This window comes from Pelodiscus sinensis, chromosome 1 (genome assembly GCF_052426305.1).
Source record: "Pelodiscus sinensis isolate ZL-2025 chromosome 1, ASM5242630v1, whole genome shotgun sequence".
In the NCBI taxonomy this organism is placed as follows: domain Eukaryota; kingdom Metazoa; phylum Chordata; order Testudines; family Trionychidae; genus Pelodiscus; species Pelodiscus sinensis.
Genome location: NC_143052.1, coordinates 236,346,511 through 236,372,176, shown reverse-complemented (window position 1 = coordinate 236,372,176; position 25,666 = coordinate 236,346,511). Strand labels below are relative to the sequence as shown.

The following is a 25,666-nucleotide window of genomic DNA, read 5'->3' as shown; positions in this document are numbered from 1 at the left end:
CAAGTTGAACACTAGCTAGACAACAGGACCTCATTGCTGTTGCAGTTTGCTTCCCTCCAGTTATTTTTCAAACCCAGCTGCCACATCCTGTCTTAAAATCAGGGTCTGTCTTTGTTGAGAGTATTCGCACTAGAGCAGCTGCACTGATAAAAGCAGTGTAGAAGCACTGCACGGCTGGCCTTACCATGAGGCGAACTGAGGCGGCCTCCTCAGGTGCCAGACTGGGGGTTGGGGGGTGGGGGGGTGCCACCAGGACCCAGAGTGTAGAAAATTGGGTCTGCTGCTGGTGTGTATGTATTCTCTCTGCTCCAGATGCACAGAGATGGTGGAGTGCTGTGCTGGAGGAAGGAAGGCACAAGAGACGTAACAGGCAGGCAGGAGAAAAGGTGGCATGGGGGTGTCATTTGAGCTCCCCGCCTCAGGTGCCAAAATGTTGTGGGCCGGCCCTGAAGCACTGCACCAGTGAAAAACAGAGCTTGCGCTGGGGGGTTTGCATCACTGCTGCGACAGCAATACGAATACTCCCAGTTTAAAATCATGGTAAGCTACACTAGTGAGTACAAACCTCATTGTACATCAGGGAAGTGCTCTCCCTGGGGGTTTGCTTCAATGTAAAGTACCTGAGCTGTTACACCAGTACATCTACCCCCAATATAGAACAGGCCCTTATTTTGTAAGCCTATCCAGACAAGGCCTTTGTTTTTCATGTATGATTGTACAGCTCCTAGTGCAATCAGACCCCAAATCCTGACTGAAAACAAAATCTCTATTTATTATTACTGTAATACCAACAAAAATAGTATTAATAGTTTCCAGTCTTCAGTCTCTCTTTTACATTTAAGGTTGTAAAAGAATTACTAACAAATGATATTTTAGTGGTCCAATTTGGCATTCCTTTAAATCCCCACTAACCAATTAACTGACTGGAACTTGTGGATTTACAAAAAAAATTAGATAATATTGAACTCTAAAAATGCACTGAATAAAAATTAGACTTACCTATAACAGTTACATTAATGTTTCGTGAAATGTTATATTCTTTCCCCATATATTTATATGTCATTTTGCATAAGTAATTTCCTGAGTCATTTACATTCGCATTGGTTATTATGAGATCATCATTCCGAGATGTAAATCTTTCATTTTTAGTCAGGTTACATTCCTAAATACAACAAAAAGTGCTTTGCTAAATAACAGAGAACAATACAGGACTAAAAAATATCAATTTCAAATATTCCTTGTCATGGAATGTGACAAAGTAGTTTTACCAGTTAGGTTCAATATGAATTTTAGGTTAAAATTAGAACAACTGAGGGTTTTTTCCTCCATCAGAGGCAGCAGCATGGGGTACCAAGTGGAAGTTGATCTGTGAAGGGAGCCGGTTTAAAAACCAGATCCCCTGGGGGGTGGGAGGGAGACTGGGCTCCCAGACCTGGTGTGAGCCAGAACTGAGCCAGGCTGCCTGCCCGTATGACTCCTAGTTCACTTTAAATGAAGAGCCGAAGAGGGGGTACGTCCTGGACCCAGTGCAAGCCAGGACTAAGCTGGGCTGCTAAAAATTTTACTGTCGGGGGAGGAGGAAAAACACAGGTAGTCTATAGCATTCACCGATAAGCTTTTGCTTATCAGTTACTCAACTGCACTATTATATCCCTAGGTCACCCTACTGAAGAACAAAATCACCCTACTGTGAAAATACATATATCATGAGAGAGATTTTTAAAAATCACATTTTATTCGATATGGGGGAAAGGGAAGATGAAATCACCTTCAAAACAATAGGCCCCTTGAGTGTCAGATGGGAAGCTAAAACAGACAAGCTTATCTACACTTTATAATAGTCATATAGTCTCTATAATAGTCAAGTCTCCCTTGCATGTACTTTTCTGATTCTCAACTATTATGGACTTCTTTGCATTTCAGAACAAGTCAAACTTACAATTTAAATGGTACTAATTATAAATAGAAGATCATTTTAATTTGAAAAAGCTCATGCATTTTCAGCAACAATCAAACTTTGCGTGAATCACATCCTATTTCATTGAAAAAAGTAATATGGTTTATTTTTTTCTCCCATCCCACCCTCCACTATCAATTCTAAACAATTAAAACACAAAATCATAGTTGAAAATGAAATAGAAGACAGACCCCACAAGATCTTATACCTTATACCAGTGAACGAGTGAAGTATTTTTCTCATCTCTGAAGAAGTCTAGATAAGGACACACAATCTTTACACTTGATGATGCTGGTACCTCTTGAGGATAAAGATAATTCCCATTGAAACACAAACCAGCAGTATTTTTGAAAACTGTTATATTGAAGTATATTTTGTTGCAGCTTGTTAAATTCCTGTAATGAAAATAAAACAGCTGAATTACAGTTCTAATATTTTTTCATGTTTATATTATTTTCCTTTTCATACCTGCTGCCTTTTCTCCTTGGTAAATTCTAATAGAGCTTTAACATCAGGCTGGAAACAGCTCCCTTCAGAAGCAAATCCATTGATGTGTAGCTCACAGAGGGTATGTCTACACTACAAAGTTAGTTCGAACTAACAGACGTTAGTTCGAACTAACTTTCATAGGCACTACACTAGCGCTCCGTTAGTTCAAATTAAATTTGAACTAATGGAGCCCTTAGTTCGAACTAGGTAATCCTCATTCCACGAGGATTAAGCCTAGTTCGAATTAACTAGTTTGAATTAAGGGCTGTGTAGCCCCTTAATTCGAACTAGTGGGAGGCTAGCCCTCCCCAGCTTTCCCTGGTGGCCACTCTGGCCAACACCAGGGAAACTCGTCTGCCCCCCTCCCGACCCCAGACCCCTTAAAGGGGCACGGGCTGGCTACGGTGCCCGTGCCAGGTAGAAGCCTTCCAGCACCCAGCCAGCAGACCCTGCACCTGGCATGGATCGAGCCAGCCACCCGATGCCCCCCAGCCCTCCCCCTCTTCCCGGGACCAGGCTGGCGGCTCCCGGGAGCTTGCCCCGGACCGCAAGAGGCGGGCACCCGCCTGGGCTAGTGCGGACATTGTGGACCTCGTCCACGATCTCCGCACTAGGCACAGGAAGGTGGCCGGCTAGGGCAGGAGAGCTGCCAGCCTGGCCACTCAGGAGCAGGAGTGCATGAAAATCAAGGTGGTCCACTGAGACCCCCGACCCTGAGCCCTGAGCTTAGAATGGCCGTCCTGGGTCAGACCAAAGGTCCATCTAGCCCAGTAGCCTGTCTGCCGACAGCGGCCAACCCTTGGGACCCTGGAGGGGATGGACCGAAGACAGTGACCAAGCCATTTGTCTCGTGCCATCCCTCTCCAGCCTTCCACAAACCTTGGGCAGGGACACCACTCCTACCCCCTGGCTAATAGCACTCCATGGACCCAACCTCCATGACTTGATCTCACTTCCCTTTAAACTCTGTTCTAGTTGTAGCCTTCACAGCCTCCTGCAGCAAGGAGTTCCACAGGTTGACTCTTTGCTTTGTGAAGAACAACTTTCTGTTACTAGTTTGAAGTCTGTTACCCATTCCTTTCCTTTGGTGTCCTCTAGTCCTTCTTTATGGGAACTAATGAAGAACTTTTCTGTATGCACCCTCTCCACCCAACTCCTGCTTTTAGAGACCTCTATCCTGTCCCCCCTCAGTCTCCTCTTTTCTAAGCTGAAAAGTCACAGTCTCTTTAGCCTCTCTTCATATGGGACCTGTTCCCAACCCCTGATCATTTTAGTTGCCCTTCCCTCTCCCAGCCTCTCTCTTCTCCCTCCCACCTCCTTTTCCCAGTCTCCCCCAGTTTTGTTCAATAAAGACAGATTCCATTTTTGAACACAATTGTCCTTTATTTTGTACATCAAGAATAGGGGCTAGGGAAGGGTAAGTGGAAGGAGGTGAGGGAGGAATGGGGTACGAGCCCCCGATGGGGAGGACTGGGCTGGCTCTGCGTGCTTCTGGGGGTGGAAGCTCTCCTGCAGCCCCCCAACTGACACCTCTCCCCAGATGGCAGCCTGCGGCAAGTGCAGCCGGGCTGATGGCCGAGTGCTGTGATGTGCTGAGTGTGGACACTCAGGGCACTCCAAGCCAGGACTGCTTTGCAAGCGGGGCACCCCTGAGAACTGTCTGTCCGGAGTGGGGGTCGGGACCCTTTAAGCACAGCCCTCGGCTAGCCTGAGACAGCATCTCCATGCTCTAAGTCCTCCTGTGATGTCCTGCCGGCACTGCTTCCGGCCAGCCTTAACCTCGGTTCAGGGTCCACTCAATGTGGACATGCTAGTTCGAATTAGCAAAACGCTAATTCGAACTAGTTTTTTAGTCTAGATCTGTTAGTTCGAATTAGCTTAGTTCGAATTAACTAATTCGAACTAAGTTAGTTCGAATTAACGTTGTAGTGTAGACGTACCCTGACTGACAAAGGGTCCTGTATCAAGAATGTCCTACTCCACTCTCACCTCCCCAGCTCTACTTCCCCTAGTATAAATTCCTCTATCCATTCCATAATTCAAGAAGCCCAAACAATTACAAAAAAACCCCACCCATGTTCAGGTACGATATTGCACAAAATGTTACTTTTATTTATGAACAAATTAAGAGTTAGATCCTGTGGGTTAGCTATGGTGCATAGGATGTAGATCGGCATGAACACACACATGGTTTAAAGCTTTTCTTTGCACTCCTCCAAATCTGATGCAGCATAAATTCCTCTTTCCAAGTTTCAGCAGCCTTCAAAGGATGCAAAGAAGGGGAAAAAAGGACTGGTGTAGTGCAAAGTGTCATCTAGCTATGCTTCCTTTTCCACTGAAGCAAAGAAAGGCAATAACCTGAGAGTCCCTTACACTGGCTTTTAGCCACCAGAATTTTTTCCTGACATTGGGGTGATCTTCCTTGTGCTGCTTATGCCAACTTTATGACCAGAGGATTTTGGGGTCAGAAGACCAGCCGCTGCACTATATTAGAGAACCTGGTACTAGGGATGTTAAAATGCATTTAATTAAGTAACCGTATTACTGCTGAAAATTTCAGCGGTTACATGCAGGGAGAGGGGAGGTGGCTCCTCAGGAGCAGGTGCGCACAGAAAGCCTGCGCCAGCTCCCCACACATACTGGCTTTCCCTTCACCTCCCCCTTTTAAGCTGGCTTCCTGCGCCTACCAGGAGCCTGCATGTTACTGTGAACTTTTAACCAATGAGCCCAGGCAAGGAGCAGGGCCAGCAGTTGGGAGGGGAGCCTTGACCTCCCTTGGTCCAGCAAACTCTGTCATTCAGGATCACGCAGGTCCTGAGAGTGCCAGACCAGGGAAGTCCCACTTGTAGCTCTGTTTTTAATATTAAACCCTAAGTATTTGTGATGCAGAAATTACAAGTTAACTCTAGAATTAAAATCAGAAAAATAATTTAAATCTTTAAGGATTTAAGCTTTTTGAAGCTCACCGCTACAACAGTGTAGCTCTGGTTAAAAAAAAAAAAAAAACACATACACATACACATACACTACCCTCCCCCCAAATCAAAGGCAAACACATTCTTACCATATGACACATTCATAGGAACCCGAGTCTTCTAAAGTTGCAGGGACAAACCAAAGCATGTTCTCATGTTGATGTATTCTGGAATGTTTCACTTGAGTCACAAGCATTTTTCTCCCACTTTTATACCAAGTCAAGTTGTAATTCATGTGCGGTGTTTTATCTAATAGACAATCAATAGTAAGAGGCTCTCCTACCAGTACAAATACCGAACTTGGAGTAAGCAGTGCTTCCTGTACCGTGCATTCCTCTAAAAAACAAGGAGACAAAATAAAAAAATAAGACCACTATAGAACTTTAGAGACAAATTTCTTGAATAGGTTTTCAATATTCATTCTTAAATACTCTCGTGGGACAGGTACCTGCAGCATCTATAAACTAAATGATACTCTATAATTATACACAAAAACTCTCTTAGTGAATTCAGTGCAGAGTACTTTTGAAAATCTCATTTAACATTGGTACCAGTACTGTCCACTCTTTTCAACTGTTCAGACCATGCAGCCTGGCCAGCATCAACTCTCCCTCTGAAATATGCTGAATATAAGAGGAATATTCCAGTTCCCAAGGAATGGCAACTATTCTCCACCTGGCTTTCTCCATTCCAATGTGAAGAAATTGAGATTGCAAAGTATTGAAACAAAAGTCCTTCTACAGTTTCTAAGACTGCACATTGGGGGATGATGGGAGAAAAGGAGAATTTAATGGGGTTGTTACTTCCAACTTCTGCTATCCTATCCCCTGCTTGCATGAGCTTTCTGCTGCTTTGCTATCAGCAGCTACATAGAATCAACAGATACATGAGGCCTTGTGACTATAAAATAATTTGTCTTTGACAACGAAAGATTTACAAATCTAGATCTTTTGACACTTTCTGTGAGAATTTCAAAGTGTCATATTTAGAATCTTCAATATTTTTCCAATGCCTATTTAAAAATGCCTAAATGTGCAGAACACGCATAATGCACTGCCGACCTTCACACCAGGAAAACGTAAAACTATGGTTTATGAAAGGTTATCAGCACCCTAAACAGGGAATGCTGACCGGTTCCGCTGAACTGCGAGGTTTGGAGCATCTCCCCGCTTGCTCCAGGCAGGAGGCTGCTCCAGCACCACAGGGCCCATCGCATGCAGGAGCAGCTCCAGCTATCCAGCCAGAGCCACCCCCGTCCATGGCAGCCCACCCCACTGTAGGTTACATGTTGGCTCTCCAGGAGAAGGGCCAGCAGGGGCTGCCAGCCCTGCTCCTGGGGAGCTAGCTGCAGAGCACACCCTGCTCTCTCAGGCAAGTGGCTTCGCTGCGGCAGGGAAGCCTCCTCCCTAGGAGACTTCACTGCAGCTTATTTAAACTTTATACTGCAGAGCCTGCAGCGTATGTAACCTCTGGGATTTTCAGTGGTTACATGATTACCTATTTAACCAACTTTTTACATCCCTACAGTTCTTGGGGGCAGGACCGGCAGCCAGTGCAATCTGGCCCCGCTCCCGGGGAGCCCCCTGCCACCCCACACTGCAGTCTATCAAAGGCAGCAGCATGGGGAGCCAGGCGGGAGCTGTTCCACAAGGGGAGCCTGCTTAAAAACCAGCTCCTGTCACGGACTAGCTGCCTGGCGGCCTGTGCATGGGGTGGCAGCAGCCCCTGTCCATGGACCAAACAGAAGGGGAGGCTGCCTAAAGCAGCCACTGTCCACAGCAGCCTGGGTTGGCCACAGGCAGAGGCTGCTCCAGGAGCAGCCCATCTGCAGGGGGCTAGGGCTCCCATGGTAAAGGACTGCTGCTGCAAAGCAGTTTCTGTCCACGGCTGTGCCAGCGCCATCCGGCAGGACCCCTTGTCCGTGGGGGCTGGGACACGCCCCTGCACCCCCACAGATAGGGGCTGCTGCCACAAAGTAGCCTTTGCCTGCAGAAGGCCCAGGCTCACCATAGACAGAGGCTGCTGCCATGAAGCCAGCTTCTGCTCCCCCCCACTGCCTCTGATACAGCAAGTGGTAGGGGTGAGATGCGAGTAGTCAACTAGATTAACTGATAATTTTAGGCTTATCATTTAATTGACTACAGCCGGTCCCCGAGTTATGAATGGTCAATTTACAACTGTTCATACTTATGACCAAACCTCCCATTAAGCAGTCATAAAGGCGATCCCTGAGTTACGAACGTGATTGCATGTAAATGAATGTGGTCCGACTTACGAACACTTTGACAAGTGTTTGGTCCGTAACTCGTTCATAAATTGGGGAGCGGCTGTAGTTGACTACTCATTCACATCCCTAATACATGCATGTGTAAAAGAGTTCATTCAGAGGAAGTAATTAAAAAACCATCTGATCAACTTACTTGCCTTCACTGAAGAGAGAAACACTAGGATTACACTACAGGTGAACACAGCTGCAACCATTATGTTTTACTAGAGGAGGGGGGAAAAGAGAATTAGTATTGTTTTTCTCAAAGCAGTTCAATTTACAACCAAAATTACAAGCATCCACACTATAATCTATATTATTATAAGATCTTTTTGTGCCCAAGGATCTCATAAGACCAGCCATATTGGGTCAGACTAATGGTTCATGTAGTCCAGTCTCCTGTTTTCTGACAGTAGAAAGTGCCAGGTGCTTTAGAGGGAATGAAGAGAACAGGGCAATTATCGAGTAACCCTTCCCCTGTCATCCACTCCCAGCATTTGGAAGTAAGACGCTTAAAGATACCCACAGATAAATGGCTAATAGCCAGTGATGGACCTATCGAATTATTTTTTAACTCAGTTATACTTTTGGCCTTCATAACATCCACTGTCAGTGAGTAGCACATTATCTGGAATGGCTCACAACTGTCAGAGGCAGTACCTCAGGGTAGACTGTCGAAACCAGGATAGACACCCCAAATTGGTGGTGTTTTTTATAATCAGATTTCACCAATCCAGTAACAAATGTGAAATCCTGGTGTAATGGTTAGTCCCCTTAAACACTCTAATCTGTTTTGCCATCCAAGCAAGCTGGACTCAGTGATAAATAGTCACCCCAAAAATCATGCAATATTCAGGTTACTTCCAGTACCAAAATACTAGTCATTTATCCAGATCAATTGGTATCCTAAATCTTATATCTCAGAGTTCAAACAGCAAAGAGAACGATAGACACATTTTCCTGGACTTTATTTCCTTCATTCAGCTTCCAAGTGCATAGAATGAGCTTCCTTGTAGGTAGTTTTGGCAAGGTGTAACAGGGCCTTTGGAATGTGATGTTCCTTCATGGCTCATCTTTACTTTGATAAAAAAAATCTCAGAGGGCTAGCCATGTTAGTCTGTAACTTTAAAAACAATGAGCAGTCCTGTGGCACTAATTATTAGAGATTAATAAATATATTATATCATGATCTTTTGTGAGTAAACTCATGACATGTTTGTTAGTCTCTAAGGTGTCACAGGACTGCTCGTTTTTATTTTGATGGCTCATCTGGATGGCTGCAATGGGAAGAGTGGGGGGAGAGGCAGACAATTCCCATACCTGGGTTCACAAGTTCAGAAAAAACATTTACTAAGTTATAAAGCAAAAACTTAGATATGTTCTTGTTGCTTGGAATACCAACAGTACAAGTGAGATTAATGCAGACAGCAACATACAAGCATTCCACAGAGTCTAAAAAGTACATACATTTTTATAAAACTAATACCTATTTTGAGCAAAACTAAGGGTATGTCTACACTGCCACCCTAGTTCGAACTAGGATGGCTAATGTAGGCATTCGAAGTTGCAAATGAAGCCCGGGATTTAAATATCCCGGGCTTCATTTGCATCTTGCCGGGCGCCGCCATTTTTAAATCCCCCTTAGTGCGGACTCCGTGCCTGCGGCTTCACGCGGCATGGAGTAGGTAGTTCGAATTAAGCTCTCTAATTCGAACTACCCGTACACCGAGGTGTACGGGTAGTTCGAATTAGAGAGCCTAAGAGGGATTTTAAAATGGCGCACTAAGGGGGATTTAAAAATGGCGGCACACAGCAAGATGCAGATGAAGCCCGGGATATTTAAATCCCGGGCTTCATTTGCAACTTCGAATGCCTACATTAGCCACCCTAGTTCGAACTAGGGTGGCAGTGCAGACATACCCTAACATATAGAAGAACTGGTCTGGTCTCCAGTTATGAGTTTATTAGTTCTTAGCTAATGCCTGATGTCTTGGCAAGAGCTGACACCTGGATTGCCAGCATTGAAACAAGTTCCACAGGTTGTCTGTGCATCATGTGAAAAATAATTTCTTTATATTTGTTTTAAACTTGATGTCCATTAATTTCATGACTGACTCCTGGTTCTTTTGTTATATGAAGGGGTAAATAAACACTTCCTTATTCACTGCCTCCACCTCTACTCATGATTTTATAGACTTCTATAATTTCCCTCTTTGTCATCTCATTTCTAAGATGAACAGTCTCAGTCTTCCTGATCGCTCCTCAAAGTGAAGTTGTTCTATACCACGAATCATTTTTGCTGTCCTTCTCTGTACCTTTTCCAATTCTAATATATCTTTTTTGAGACAGGATGAACATAATAGCATGTGGTATTCAAGATGTGGACATAATATGGATTTGAATAGTGGCATTATGATATTTTCTGTCTTATCTATCCCTTTGCAATTGGTTTCTAACATAGGTAGCCTTTTTGCCTGCTACTGCACATACAACAGATAGCTTAGCTTCAGAGAACTAGTGGCAGGGAGGTGGCCAAGCAAGGGAAGGAAGAAGCAGGCCTGGGGTGATGAGAGAGATGTCCTAGGTCCTGCTTCCCAAGGGATGGCCCTGTCCATTTAATTCACACTCACACAATGTGAATGGGGCAAGCTGTGCTTTAACTTCATGGCAAAACAGAGGGATTACAACCAGAGGGAGCACCTGCTCCACTAACAGTCACTTGTTTCCCATCAAATGCCCAAACTGTTTTCATAAATGACTGTCCTGGCTGGGTAAGCTTTGGTCCTCGAACTGGTCTGGAAACACTCTCCTCATTGTTGCAGCAGAATTCCCTCAGTTTGCCTGCTGTATTCTTGAATGCTCCTTGTAAAAATGCATTCTGCTCTGCAACTTGCCCCCGCTTTTCTTTTGACCATGCGCAGGTTTATCGCTTAATTGTGTACAATGATTACACTTTCACATCCCTATTATTTACCAGGTTAAGAACAGGATGGTTCAAAAGAAATAACTGAACCTTTTCTGAGCCACTCATCTGGTTACAGTAATGCCAGGCAGTACATAATTATGTTCATCATCTGTTGGATTGTCAAACAATTCACACAGAAACAAGTTTATCACAAAATGCTCTTTCCACTCCTTTCTGTGTACTTCAGATACTTTGGGTACATAATCTTGGGCAAATACTACTTGGGTATGTAATTCTGTTGGTTAGCAGAAGGAAAAGCACGTATGTTTGGAATTTGTCTCAATGTACTTCTGAAGGGCTGGGCCTCAATTCACTCCCAGACTAAAGTAGTCTCGGTTAGCATGAGGTGAAACTCAGGGATTTCAGCCCTAAAATTAAGAAAAAATTGTTCCACTGCTAGTAAGGCACCCACTCCAGGACTGCCCTGAACAAGAGTTATAATGCCAAGAGTTGTAAAGTAGAGACCATCCAGGCACTGTGAAGTTTAGGGAAGATACAGAACGATACAGCAGATACAATAAGCTCTGAACAATGAATTTATGCTGGCCTTATGCACAAAGAAGGTCATTAAAAAAATTACAATTCAGGTAAGTGATAAAATACAAGAAAGATTTTAGCAGGGAGAAGGAAACATGCATGACTGGTTACATTTTGTTACCTAGGTGAATTGAATAATGTGATAGGTTTAACAAATTTGAAGGAAGTAGCAAGTGTTCTCTATATAATGTAAATAAAACCTTATGCTCTTTGGGAACCATGCAGCTCAATATCAAGCTGCTAGAATTCTGACCATTTCGCATGACCACGACATTCAGAGGCATCACCAGCACTCCCAGACAAAATGAATCCTGACTGGCCATCAGGTGAAGTTTGTCTGTATATTGAAAGTGGGGAACATAACAGATTTGCTTGGCATATATACCGTGTGCCGCTAATAAACAGATGTTAAGAGCATACCTGTATACGTTTCTTTCCGTTGGGAAAAGGTTCTGCAAGGATACGTACTTTACACTTCATGCCCTCAGTATAGCAAGGGTGGGAGTATTTAAATTAACCAGATCACACTTTGAGCCCTCAGGAGGGTACAGATAGGGTGCCCTAGATTTTTCAGGTAACCCTCTCTTAACCTTGGGCTATTCTGTTTCTTTATCAGTATACTAGCTGGAGTTACCGGCATTGCTCGGGAAAGTTGATATAACTGAGTTAAGGAGCATGAGGGGACAGAGGGGGAAGGGAGCCACATGCCTGCCGCCAGCTCCTGAGCCTGCCCTCCGCTTCCTTGTCCCTCTGCCAGCCTTAGTGAGTGACTGCCCCCGTCGCTTCTCCTGGGAAGCCGCTTCTCCCTGCACTGCCAAGCTCCATGCAACCCCGAGGAGAGGCATCGGTTTCTCATCTCTTTCCTCCCACAGTCCCTTAAAACCTTTTCCTGGATGACAGGTTATCCCTCCACTGGCCTTAGTGAGTGACTGTCCCCGCCACTTCCCCCGGAAAGCCGCTTCTCCCCGCACTGCCAAGCTCCATGCAACCCCGAGGAGAGGTATCGGTTTCTCATCTCTTCCCTCCCACAGTACCTGAATACCTTCTCCTGGATGAAAGGTACCCCATGCAAAGTTTGATTGTGTAGCTCTTATAGTGTCCAAGTTATTAGCGCACAAACAGACAAACATTCTCCTTCATATATCATATATCTGTACTTTAAAATGCCTCAAATTCAAAATATGCCACATTTTGTGCATTACAATTCTCGGTACCACGATTAAACATGGATACAATAGTGATCTGCCATTTTGCTTCTGATATTAGATCGGTCTCTGCTGTACATTTGGCATTAATGATGCTGATCAGAATTTAAATGAGTACTGACATCTGACATGTGTATGGTCTAACATGCCACAGCAGGCTGTACAAAACAACTTTCGACCATCAGTACATACTTGGCATACTGTACTGCTTTGCACAGTCTAAAGCACTGGCATTTTTTACAGTTATTGATTCTTTAGCTCCGTGGTCACCAACCAGTAGATCGCGATCTGCCGATCGATCTCAGGGGCTCTAAGAGTCATTCTTGAGCCCTCTCTGAACTGCGTGCCTGCACAGTACATTTACATTTGATTTCCTCATTTGAGGAGCAGCTACTCACCGAGCAACAACACTGGTGAGTAGCTGCGCGGAATGGTGGGAGCTGGGAGGTCGGGAGGGCTGAAACACCCCGGCCAGCCGGCTGTGGCTTTCAGCTGAAAGAGGCTGCCCCGTGCTCCAGCTGATCAGGCGGCTTCTCCTCTGCGCTTGCCCACGTGTAGCATGGGGCACCCTGGCTGAACACCATGGCCAGCTGGCTGGGCAGCCGCTTCTCTTCACTCTAGCCCTGCTGCCCTGTGCTCAGCCCAGGGAGGCTGCACCTAGCTCTAGCTGTGCTGGAGCAAAAGATGAACGGCTTCCTGAGGATCCTGGCACAGCCTCCCGGGCTGAGCTCAGGGCAGCAGGGCTAGAGCGAAGCTAAGGGGCTGCCCGGCCAGCTGGCCATGGCGCTCAGCTAGGGTGCACCAGCTCCAGAAGGGCTGGTGAAGAGGGGAAGCTGCCTGGCCATGGCACTCAGCCAGGGATTTCCTTACCTCCCCCTCCCATGGGGGTGTATATCCCCCTGAATTTCCCCAACACTGCCCTGTTTTGTGAGCTATGATGCCATACAGCCCACCTTCACCCTCACAGTCTCACCCCTCATCGGTCCTGATACCTCCTCTTGTAAATTTGAACAGTCCCCTTAATTTCAATTCGTGGGGAGGCTACTGTGTTCAGCCCAGGTGCACCATGCTCCACGTGGGCTGACAGAGGAGAAGCCACCCCATCAGGTGGAGTGGGGCAGCTGAATGCCACAGCCAGCTGGCCAGGCAGCTTCCCCTCTGTGCCATATTCTAGGAGCCTCAGTCTCTCCCCAGACACAGACCTGCCTTTTGGGGAGTTTTCCTCAGTGCCTGGTAATGAGAATGGAACCTCTGCTGCTTTTCTTTTCTCTGTCCTCTCGCAGGCCAGGTGTAGCTGGTCCCGTCCAGCCCAGTGACAGTAAAGCCTGGAGAGGCCCTCATATTGACCTGTGTTGTCTTGAGTGTATCCATCAATGACAGTAGCTATGATTCTAAATGGGTCCGGTGGGGTCCTACGAAAGGCCTGGGGCCCGGTGAAGCTGACCCTGCTGGGTTCCAGCTTCAGCAGACCACACTGACTAGCATGCACAAATAAATCATGAAAATTTTAAATTCTAAATCCAAACAGCTGTAAAAGCTGTGTTCGGTCTGTCCATGACAATAATATCACCACATTGTACCAAAACACAAATATCACACATTTGGTAGTTTAGTGCTATCTTACTTTTTATTTTAGCTCTACCTCCCTGGCTGGCAATAAACATGAGTGACGAACCTAGGCCACCTAAGAAATCAAAAATGTACAACTTCCACGTGGAATGGAAAAATTAATTTCTGTTCAAAAATATAAAAGATAAGAGCATATGCTTGATATGTCATCAAAGTTTATCATTAAGTAAAAGGAGCAATTTGGAATGACACCACACAACAGTACATAGTAAATTCAAGGATAGTTTTCCCTTGGACAGCATGATACGTACAAAGAAAGTTTATGAACTGAAGGCCATTTTGAAAGCTCGACAGTCATTATTTTTTAAACCAGCAGCAAAAGGCAAGGCCTGCACTGAAGCATCATTTCATATTTGCCATTTGCTGGCAAAACATAAGAAATCATTCACAGATGGAGAAATAATTAAAGAAGAAATGATTGTGGCAGCTGAATTCAAATATTTTAAAAACAAAGAAGAGATAATGACAGCGATCCAGGGCGTGTCACTTGGTGCTTCAACAGTAGCAAGAAGAGTGGAATCTTTGTTAGAAGATGTCTTTCAGCAACTACAGCAGAACTTGAAGGACTGCAAATGCTTCTCGCTGCAGTTTGATGAATCTATTGACATGACCGACACAGCCCAGCTGATTGTTTTTGTGCGTGTGGTTTTTAAGGATATGACAATTAAAGAGGATCTTCTCACCCTTTTGCCCCTTAAAGAGAGAATAAGAGGTGAGGACATATACAACACATGCAAAAGGTTATGTGCTTGAGAAAAACATTTGAATCAAGAAATTGGTTTCCATCACAACAGATGGTGCACCAGCCATGCTTGGCGCAAACGTGGGCTTTGTTGCATTTTGCAGGAATGATCCTGATTTCCCTTCTTTTGTCAATTATCACTTTATAATCCACCAGCATGTATTAGCAAGTAAAGTAATGGACTTCTCTCATATAATGAAAGTAGTTGTTAAGATTGTAAACTCAATTCGAAGCAAGACCCCTTCAGCACTGCCTATTTAAATCCTTACTCAACAAACTGGATGCTGCCTATGGTGAATTAATCCTCCATGCTGATGTGAGGTGGTTAAGTCGAGGAAAGGACCTGCAAAGATTTTTAGAGCTGATGCCTGAAATTAACACTTTTCTTAAATCAAGGAATGAAGTGTACAGTGAGCTGTCAAATAGTGCATGGTTGCTAGACTTTGTGGTTCTTACAGATATGACATCAAAACTGAATGAGTTGAACTGTGAACTTCAGGGAAAGGACAGAGACTTAGCACATATGCTCAGTGCTGTGAATGCATTTAAATTGAAACTGGGCCTATGGTCCTCCGAATTAGAGAAGAAAACACTGCATGACTTCCCAAGTTTGGGGGGAATACTAGAAAAAATTAATGAGAAAGAAAAATGGTTCCACCCAGAAAACTTCTGTGCACACCTGAAGAAATTAGCAGAGGAATTCAACAGGAGATTTCAGGAATTAGATGTGATGGAACCAATTGTCATGTTCGTCTTAAATCCATTCCTTCAAGGAGAAGACATTTGCGGATTGGCTACCAAATTTCATCAGTTGTTTCATTTACAAAGCAATGGACTTAATATGGAGATAATTACTATGCAAAATGATACTGAGCTGAAAGTCACAGCAAGGGACGGTGATTTCTGGAGAATGGTAAACAGAGAAAAATATCCACTTCTATCATCTTGTGCTTTCAAAGTGAAGGCTACTTTGGCTCCACATACCTCTGTGAGACAGCATTTTCCCAATTAAAGATAATCAAGTCCAAGTATCGCACCCGCCTCACAGATGCCCATCTGATGGACTGTATACGACTAGCAATCTCAGACTACAACCCAGACTTCAAGACACTGGCAGATACTGTTCAGTCACAGGTGTCACACTGAGACTTTGTTATTGGAGGAAAAAATATATAATTATCAAAACTTGATTTTAGATTTACAAAATAGCAGAGAACAAAATGTGTAATTGTAAATGCTTCATTTTACATTTAAATAGCATGAATTAAAAACAGACCATTTATTTCATAACTATAAACATGTGATTTTAATTTTATATATTGCATAATTTAAAAATGAACTGTTTAACAGAGCGTATAAGGGCTGGGGATAGCAAGTGATGGACAGGAGAATACAGAGGGTGTGGCTTTAAGAAGGGGCGTGGCTTCAAGGAAGGCATGGGGCTTCAAGGAAGGAGCAGGGCAGTAGATCTTCGCCTGTTCTGAGATTTAAAAAGTGATCTTGGGTGTAAAAAGGTTGGAGACCACTGCTTTAGCTGGATTCACAATTTGCTTAAATCCATAGAAGTACCATTTGCCTCCTAACAACATGGCTGTGTCTATACTGCACCCCTTTTCTGGAAAAGGGATGCAGATGAGACAAGTCGGAATTGATTTTAAAATGATTTTAAGAGGAATAAGGGACCTTTCGGAAAAGGCTTTATTTTCCGAAAGATCCCTGTCTAGACTGGCACTTGTTTCCGGCAAAGCCCCGAGCCGGAAAAAAGCGGCAGCCATGTTCATGCAAATGCAGCGGGGAAAATGTAAATCCCCGCTGCATTTGCAATTCCGACTTGTCTAATCTGCATCCCTTTTCCGTAAAAGGGGTGCAGTGTAGACACAGCCCATAAGTATAGCAAGATCAGAGGTGTCTGTTAAAGTTGCAATGCATGTGACAAGTTGAACAAATATAGTACTTGCTTGTCTCCAAAGCAAGAGAAGCTACCTCTGCCCATCCACTCCAGGTGGGATCCAGGAGTGCTGTCCAATATAGCTCAGGGCTCACTATTGCAAAGGGCATTACATCAAAAATTAGAGATGTTAAATATCAGTTAACTGAATAGCTGATTAACCTCATGAATTCTTATCAGGTAGTCGACTATTCTATAGTCCCTGGGCACCCCTGTCCAGGGGGGAAGGATTTGAGCTCCTGGACCCGGCACGAGCCAGAACTGAGCTGGGCTGCCTGCCCACCTTGCTCCTAATACACTTTAAATGCAGAGCTGCAGCGGCGGTAGGTCCAGGACCCAATGCAAGCCGGGACTGAGCTGGGCTGCTGGCCAGCCTGCTAAAATATTTACTGGCAATGAGGTGGTGGGGATGTGTGTAGTCTATAGCATTAATCAATAAGGTTTTGCTTAACGGTTAATCAACTATACTATTACATACCTATCAAGAGTGTACTGTATTGCCAAAGCTACCATAGGAAAGGTGAGAAGTATAATGGAGGGAAAAAGTATTTGAGGCAAACTTCAACATCTGTACAAAATTGTGGACTGTGCAAAGTAAGCTAATTAAAATCAAAATTGCAGTGGAAGCCTAATATTGAAGAACTAGCCAATTAGCCCATCATAAGACGGGATTTTCAGGTCTCTCCTCCACGTCGGTCTTCTCTCCTGAGCCTCCAGTCTCTCACTCCATCTCTCTTTCTCTCCTCCTTCTACTGCCTCCCCCTCTCTCTCAGCTCTCCTCCGCCTCCTGCCTCTTTCCGTCTCTCTCTTTTTTCTTCTCCTTCCCCTCCTGCCTCTTACTCGGGGGACCGCGGAGCCCAAACAGCCATTTGGGCTCCGCACTCCCCATGCTGCATGGGGACTATGGAGCCCAAATGGTCACTTGCGCCACTTGCTCCCACGTGGCGGCCCAGCTGAGCAGCGCAGAAGTCAGCCGAGCGCCACAGTGGGAGGTGAAGGGGAGCAGGGCAGTGACGTTCACGGCCAGGGAACGGGGCCTGGAGCCCTTGTCATGATGCACGTCACCACCCCGCGCCCCTTTGCCTCCCACTGTGGCACTCGGCTGACTTCTGCGCTGCTCGGCCGAGCTGCCACGGGGGAGCAAGCAGCGCAAGTGGCCATTTGGGCCCCGCACTCCCCATGCAGCACGGGCCGCCCAGAGGGAATAGCCAGCATTTCAGGCAATAGCAACGCCCAGAGAGAACAGCCAGCATTTCAGGCAACAGTGCAGCCCAGAGGGAACATCCAGCATTTCAGCGTTACAGACTCTCAGACACTGGGCTACTATATATATGATCTGCAATTTCTACAATATTGTAAATGAAGTAGGGCCTCATTTATTACTGTTTTATTTATCAATTTGATCCAAAACCTCTTTTTTTGACACCTCAGTCTGAGGCAGTGCCTCAGATTTATCGATGAAAAAGAACTGCTTAGTTGGAATTTTCCTCAGATCTGAGTCTACAGTAAAGATCAACAAAAAGAATTCATCTCGTTTCTCTGAAACACTTCATCGTCCTTGATTCCTTGGGGCACATCACATGATTTATGAGGAGAGGCTGAGGGAACCGGGCTCATTTAGTCTGTAGTAGAGAAGAGTAAGGAGGAATTTGACGGCAGCCTTCTACCACCTGAAGAGGGGTTCCAAAAAGAGGATGGAGTTACACTATGGTCAGTGGTAGCAAATAATGGAACAAGGAGCAATGGTCTCAAGTTTCAGTGGGGGGAAATCTAGATTGGAGATTAGGTAAAAAAATGTCACTAGGACAGAGGGGAAGCACTGGAATGGGTTATCTAGGGAGGTATATGCCAGCTTGACAAAGCTCTGCCTGGGATGACTTAGTTGGAATTGATCCTCCATCGAGCACGGAGCAGTCCTAGATGCCTCTTAAGATCCATCCCAACCCTAATCTTCTGTCATTCTGTACTTATACCATTAGCACCAGGATCAGACAGTGGCCCCACTGATTGTTTGGCAGGCTTCCTACTTCTGAAATACTTGTAAAAATTGCTGTTAGTTTGTCTGTCTTTTGCTAGTTGCTCTTCAAATTCATTTTGAACTGGCTAATTATAGTTTTCCACTTGAAATGCCATATTTTATGTTTCTTTCTATTTTCAATAGAGTTTGACATCCAACTTTTTACCTCTGATCACTTCTTTTACTCTTCTGTTTAGCCATGGTGGCATTTTTTGGTCTTCTTACAGTTCTGATTTTTTTTTATTTGGGATATATATTTCATTCGAGCCTCTATTATGTTTTTTTAAAAGCTTCCAAGTAGCTTGCTAGCATTTCACTCTTGCGAATGCTCCTGTTAAATTTGTAACTATCTTCCTCATTTTTGAGTAATTCTCCATTCTGAAGTTAAATAAGAGTTTGGTGAGTCACCTTGGTACTTTCCTCCTACCAGAATGTTAAATTTAATTACATCATCAACGCTATTACTGAGCAGTTCCTCTACATTCACCTATTGGATGACATTTTGTGTTCCACTTAGTACTAAATAAAAATTGCCTCTTCCTTGAGGGTTCCAGCATTAGTTTCCCCAAGAAAAGTCATTAATGGTGTCTAGAACTTTTCTCTCTGCATCCTAAATAGGGATGTAATACTGTAGTCGATTAACCGATAAGCAAAAGCTTATAGATTAATGCTATAGACCACATGCATTCCTCCACTCCTACCCCTGCCAGTAAATTTTTTATAAGGCTGGCCAACAGCCCAGCTCAGTCCTGGCTCGCACCGGGGCCAGGACCTATCCCCGCTGTAGCTCTGAATTTAAAGTATATTAGGCAGCCAGGCAGGCAGGGAGCCCGGCTCAGTTCCAGCTTGCACTGTGTCCGGGAGCTCAGACCACCAGCCCCAAGCAGTGTCACCCCGCACTGCTGCCTCTGTATCAGAGCAGAGATCACCCAATACCTGCAGAGGCTCAGATAAATATAGAGAGAAGGGCCACCCAGGGACTAATTATGGGGGACCAGATCCAGCCCACAGGCCAGTATTTGCCCACCCCTGGACTAACACAAAGGTGCTTGCACACAAATAGTAGAAGTCTAAATACTAAGTGACTGAACTTGAGTGCCTGCTATTAAATAAGAATTTTTATAGCAGTAGCAGCTTGCCAGGGACTAACCCTAACAGGCTGCTGCTTTTTTATTTGGCTGCTACTTTTTTGCCCACCCCTACATTAGTCAATACTTAGTTGTCTGGCTTCATGCGATATAACTGAATGGGACTCTTTCATTTGACTGTTTCTTCTTAGTTCCTACTCAATAAATTTCTATCCTACCCTCTTTACTAGGACACAGTATCCCCTAAAGGATGTCTCAGTCTAAATTGTGTGCTCCTTTGCACCTCTTGCTTTTCCCACAGCCCTTAATTTAAAAACTCCTCTATGGGCTTTTTAATTTTATATGCCAGCTATCTGATTACATTTTGGTTTGGGTGGAACCCATCCTTTTTCTATAGGCTTCTCTTTCCCCAGAAAGATTTCCCAGATCCTAATAAACATAAATCCCTCCTCCATACACCATTATTTCTACTACACATTGATACTCTGAAAATTAACCTAACTGTCCTGGGTGTGGAATCAGAAGCATTTCAGAGAATTCTACCACGGAGGTCCTGATCTTTAATCTCTTACCTAGCAGCCTAAATTTGGCCACCAGGACCTCTCTCCTACCTTCTCTATGCCATTTATATCTACTTGTATCCTGACCATCTGGTCCACCCCAGCACTGCACAGATGTCTGACTAGATGGTAAGTGGTCCTCAACCTTCATAACCAGCCTATAATTCCCCATGCAGTTCTCCCAAACACCACAAACCCAACTCTCTACATTTCTAATATTCTCGAAGTATGTCATAGTCTATATAGTGTGTGTGTTTATTCCATTCCACATGTGTATATTGCTCACTGCAGCCACTATCACTGTTATTATCTGTAAACTGAAAATTGCAATAATTTTGTAGCCACAATATAGGCCATTAAAAAAAAAAGAAGTAAAGAATAACTTTTATTGAAACACAGGAAACTGTATGCTGAGAGACTGTGTAAGAAAAGTTGAAATTTGAGCAGGACATTGATTAGCCAATTTAATCCTAGAGTTGAGTAAGTAATGAAAATAATGTCCTTTTCCAACAATATGTCAATCTTTTTTGGAATTTTTCTGGCCACTTCCTATGAATGGTATATGGGGATGTAAATAGGAAGGCAAGGTTGATGTAAAGATGTCAAGAAATTGTTCACTGTCTTTTGTCTATTTTCTAAGGTATTTTTACATTGGAAATGCATACATGAAGAACAGTTAATATATGTTCAACCGTAAACCCAGAGCACCAGCGTTTCAAAACACATATTGCGTGAAAGTATAAAACTTCAATTGAGTGAGAAATTAGAAGTACTGTACTATAGTGATAGAGATGTAGCCGTGTTAGTCTGGGCCTAACCAAGTGAGTTATAAGATCAAGAATACATATTCCTGCGCCTCCAGAAATATAATCTATGCTATCATGTGCCGAAAGTGTCCATCTGCTATGTACATTGGACAAACGTCTCAGACACTTCGCCAAAGAATCAATGCCCACAAAACAGACATTAGACAGGATCACAAAGAAAAAACAGTTGCTTGTCATTTCAACCAGAAAGGACACTGTCTCAATGACCTGCTAACCTGCATCCTACTTCAGAAGACATTCAAATCTGCACTTGAAAGGGAATCCTCTGAACTGGTATTCATGCTAAAATTCGACACTCTCCGCAGGGGAATTAACAAAGACTCCAACTATCTTACCCATTATAAAGATAGCTTCCCCAATTATCACCTCTAATACTATTAACTCACAGACATTTCCCCTTCCCCACCTCTAATATCATTAACTCACTGGCATTCACCTTCCTTCTCCCCCCCCCCCCCCCCCACATCCCCCTTCTGTTCTGTAATGTGATTTGTCCTTTTCATGTGTGTTCATTTTTTTTAAATTGTATCCTTTGGTATATATGGTTGTGACTATTTTCTTCCATTATTTGATCTGAGGAAGTGGGTCTGGCCCACGAAAGCTCATCATCTAATAAACCATCTTGTTAGTCTTTAAAGTGCTACATAGTCCTGTATTTTGTTTCAGTACTGTACTAGCATTTAAAATGTATACATTGTAGTACTGTGTTTATCAACCTTATTTTTAAGCAGAGAAAATGAAGCATTAACTTATAAATAGCTCTTTCATTACATAGCCAAATTTTTCACAATACAAAACCCAACGATAAATATTTAATAAGACCCCAGTTCCATAAAGATACATATTTGCTCAACTTTAAAAACAGTCTGTAGCCCCTTTGATGTCAAAGAGATTACTCTACAGCTGTGTTCCCTGTAAGATGAGCACATGGCAGCCACCCAGGAGAGATTCAAATGCTGCCTAATTAGCAGAGCTTGCCCCCACCTTCATGCTGCAACCTCTGATACAGAGGCAGCAGCAGAGGTGGAGGGGGGTGTCTGTATGTAACTGCGCACATTAACCAATGAGCCCAGGCATAACCATGGACATGTTAACCTCTCCAGTTAAAAGATCTCTGTACATACAGAAAGGAGTTCAATTCTTCAGATTCTGATACATAGGGGCTGCGTCTAGATTGGCATGATTTTCCAGAAATGCTTTTAACGGAAAAGTTTTCCGTTAAAAGCATTTTTTGGAACAGAGCGTCTAGATTGGCACGGACACTTTTCCGCAAAAGCACTTTAAATTTAAAATTTAAAGTTAAAAATTTAAGGTGTTAATCCTGGACTGAGTTAATCACAGGTGCTAACACATGTCAATTGACAGCTCTAATGAAAACCCACTACAGACAACGGGAAGTATGAACACCAGCTAAGAGCAAAATGTGGCCAACAGAACCTTTATTGTTGGTGATCTTGCAAGCAGTGGTGCAGGAACATTTTTAAGAGTGGGTTTGCTGCCACCCCTCTTGCCCCTGGTCTTCACACACAACCCCAGCTGTGGCCAGGAGCAAAGCCCCTCCAGTGAGGGGAGGCAGCCAGGATCCTGCAGCACCCCCTCAAACCTCTATCTCCTGACCCTACATAGGCAACTCGTGGGAGCACCCAGGAGGTGCACTGCTCCTCCTCCCTGCAAAATTGTAATTGCTAAATGGGGTCCCTCATACCCCCTCCCTGTTACTCCGGGTGGCCTTCCTAGCACACCTGCCCGCGCGCGCACACCCACATCCCTCCTGCACTTATGCTTGCAATAAGGAAAGACCCCACCTTGTGCGTGCAGAGCTACAACACAGAGACGGGAGGAAAAGCATCCTCCGAGTTGTAAGTTACCCACCCCTCCTAGGGAACTCACTGAAGTGCACCTGTGCCTTGTGAGGCCCCCTGCAGAGCAGCAGGGCGTAGCCTCGCTAGCTCAGACCCCGCTTTCCCCTGTCACAGCAGCGTCTCCCTCCAACAGGCACTGCGCCTCAGTTCCTTATTTAAGGGCACGCGAGCGGCTGCAGCTCCCAGGTCAGGCTTCAGGCTGCGTCTCCAGCTCTAGGGCGGGAGGCAGAAGCTTTTACCTGTGAGGGGGAGACGGCAGAGCGCCGGTCCCTCGCTTCTGCTTGGCTGGGGCGACACCGGCCAGCCCAGGCGCGCTCCGGCCACGCGGCGGGGCGTGGGGATGCAAGACGGCCGGGGAGGTGGAAGCCGAGCGCCCTGCTGGGAGGTTGGGGAGGCGCCCGGGCCCCGCCACTGAGACTGGTGCTGGAGGCTTGGCCCACAGCCCGGCGGCGTCACAGCCTCCAGCGCGCTCGGAGCAAGCCGGGCCGGGATCCCGCCCCCTCAATTCCTGCTGCCCCCATGGCCCGGCCCGCTCCTACCTGCTGCGCGCCCGGGCCTGCAGAGAGAAGCGGGCGCGGCCGGGGCGGTGGCTCCTTGTAGCGCTGCTGCCTCCGCCCAGCAGAGGGGCCGCCTCTCTCCGGCTGGCGCCGCGCTGAGGCTCCCTACGGTGAAATCGCTCGTCTGTGAAATGCAAAGCCCTTGACATCGCCGCGATGGGGGAATTCAGCCGGGGCAAGGGGCCGCCCCTCACCGCGCCTCACGCCCGCGCAGCAGAAGAAAACAAACAAGCCCGGGCAGACAGACTGACGTAGGGTCTTGTTCAATACCAACGTGGCATCTCCGCACACGTGTCTTGCCGTGAAGAGCTGCTGGCAGGTCGCGCACTGGCACGAACACGCTTCATCGGGAAGAACCGATCATAAGTAGTTTGGCTCGTGGGGGAAAAAATGTTTCCTTTCGATAAAGCTTACAAGAAAGTGGAGCAAGCCAGCCCCAACCTGGTCTGCTCCCCCAGCTTCCAGCTGCATCACACGTGAGAAGGTGGCAGAGCAGGACGAGCCATGGCAGGAGTGGAGTGGTGGTGGAGGCCTGAGAAAAGGGGTGGAGCAGTGACAAGAAGTGGGGCCTAAAGTGGATGGGGAGGTTATCTCAAGCCCCCATACCCACCTAGGGAGAGCCCTGGAGTACATAACTAGAGCTGGAAAAGGAAGCTGTCTTGAATCCAGATGATCACTTCAGGAACATAAAAATATAAGAACGGCCGTACTGCGTCAGACCAAAGATCCATCTAGCCCAGTATCCTGTCTACCGACAGTGGCCAGCACCAAGTGCCCCAGAGAGGGTGGACCGAAGACAATGATCAAGCGATTTGTCTCCTGCCATCCTTCTCCAGCCTCTGACAAACAGAGGCCAAGGACACCATTTTATTCCCTGGCTAATAGCCTTTTATGGACCTAACCTCCATGAATTTATCCAGCTTCTCTTTAAACTCTATTATAGTCCTAGCCTTCACAGCCTCCTCTGGCAAGGAGTTCCACAGGTTGACAACACGCTATGTGAAGAACTTCCTTTTATTAGTTTTAACCCTGCTACCCATTAATTTCGTTTGGTGTCCTCTAGTTCTTCTATTATGGGAACTAATAACTTTTCTTTATCAGCCCTCTCCACACCACTCATGATTTTATAGACCTCTATCATATCCCCCCTCAGTCTCCTCTTTTCTAAACTGAAAAGTCCCAGTCTCTTTAGCCTCTCCTCATATGGGACCCATTTCAAACCCCTAATCATTTTAGTTGCCCTTTTCTGAACCCTTTCCAAGGCCAAAATATCTTTTTTGAGGTGAGGAGACCACATCTGTACACAGTATTCAAGATGTGGGCATATCATAGTTTTATACAGGGGCAGTAAGATATTCTGGGTCTTATTTTCTATCCCTTTCCTAATAATTTCTAGCATCCTATTTGCCTTTTTGACCGCCGCTGCACACTGCGTGGAAGTTTTCAGAGAACTGTCCACGATAACTCCAAGATCTCTTTCCTGATTTGTCATAGCCAAATTAGCCCCCATCATACTGTACGCATAGTTGGGGTTATTTTTCCCAATGTGCATTACTTTACACTTATCCACATTAAATTTCATTTGCCATTTTGTTGCCCAATCACTCAGTTTGGTGAGATCTTCTTGGAGTCCCTCACAGTCTGCTTCTGTCTTGACTATCCTAAACAGTTTGGTATCATCTGCAAACTTTACTACAGTAAAACTCCAATGGTCCGGCATCTGATGGTCCAGTACTCCTGATGGTCCGGCACCATCAGGAACCCGGAAGTGCTCTGGGCAGCCGGACCATTGGAGCCGCTCTGCCCCCAGGTTCCCTGATTCAGCCGCTGCTAAAACTGACCAGCGGCTGAATCAGGAAGCCCGGGGCAGAGCAGCTCTGGCCTGGGCTTCCTGGAGTCAGCCGCTGATCAGTATCAGCAGCGGCTGACTTGGGGAGCGCCTGGGGCAGAGCAGCTGGGGGGGCCTGCCGGGTTGGTCCCACAGTGCCGAGGAGCGGCGCTGCGGGACCAACCCGGCAGCCCCCCAGCTGCTCTGCCTCAGG

General features: G+C 45.4%; 1 protein-coding gene across 3 annotated transcripts in view; it reads right to left on the bottom strand.

Moving 5' to 3' along the window:
* The window catches only part of IL36R (interleukin 36 receptor), a 43,218-nt gene extending 18,777 nt beyond the window's left edge, over positions 1-24,441 (bottom strand). For 2 of the 3 annotated variants that reach the window (XR_016348416.1, XM_089775387.1), the window contains exons 1-5: positions 23,607-24,441; positions 7,842-7,911; positions 5,511-5,757; positions 2,166-2,352; positions 1,000-1,162 (exon numbers count right to left, since the gene is read on the bottom strand). Coding sequence is in view for 2 of the 3 variants with exons in the window: in XM_089775387.1 (XP_089631513.1) it covers positions 1,000-1,162; positions 2,166-2,352; positions 5,511-5,757; positions 7,842-7,902 (658 nt within the window). In the remaining variant the exon portion in view is untranslated. The remainder of the gene's footprint in view (positions 1-999; positions 1,163-2,165; positions 2,353-5,510; positions 5,758-7,841; positions 7,912-23,606) is intronic. The other variant, XM_075917359.2, reaches the window with a different exon arrangement.
* Positions 24,442-25,666: the final 1,225 nt, after the last annotated feature.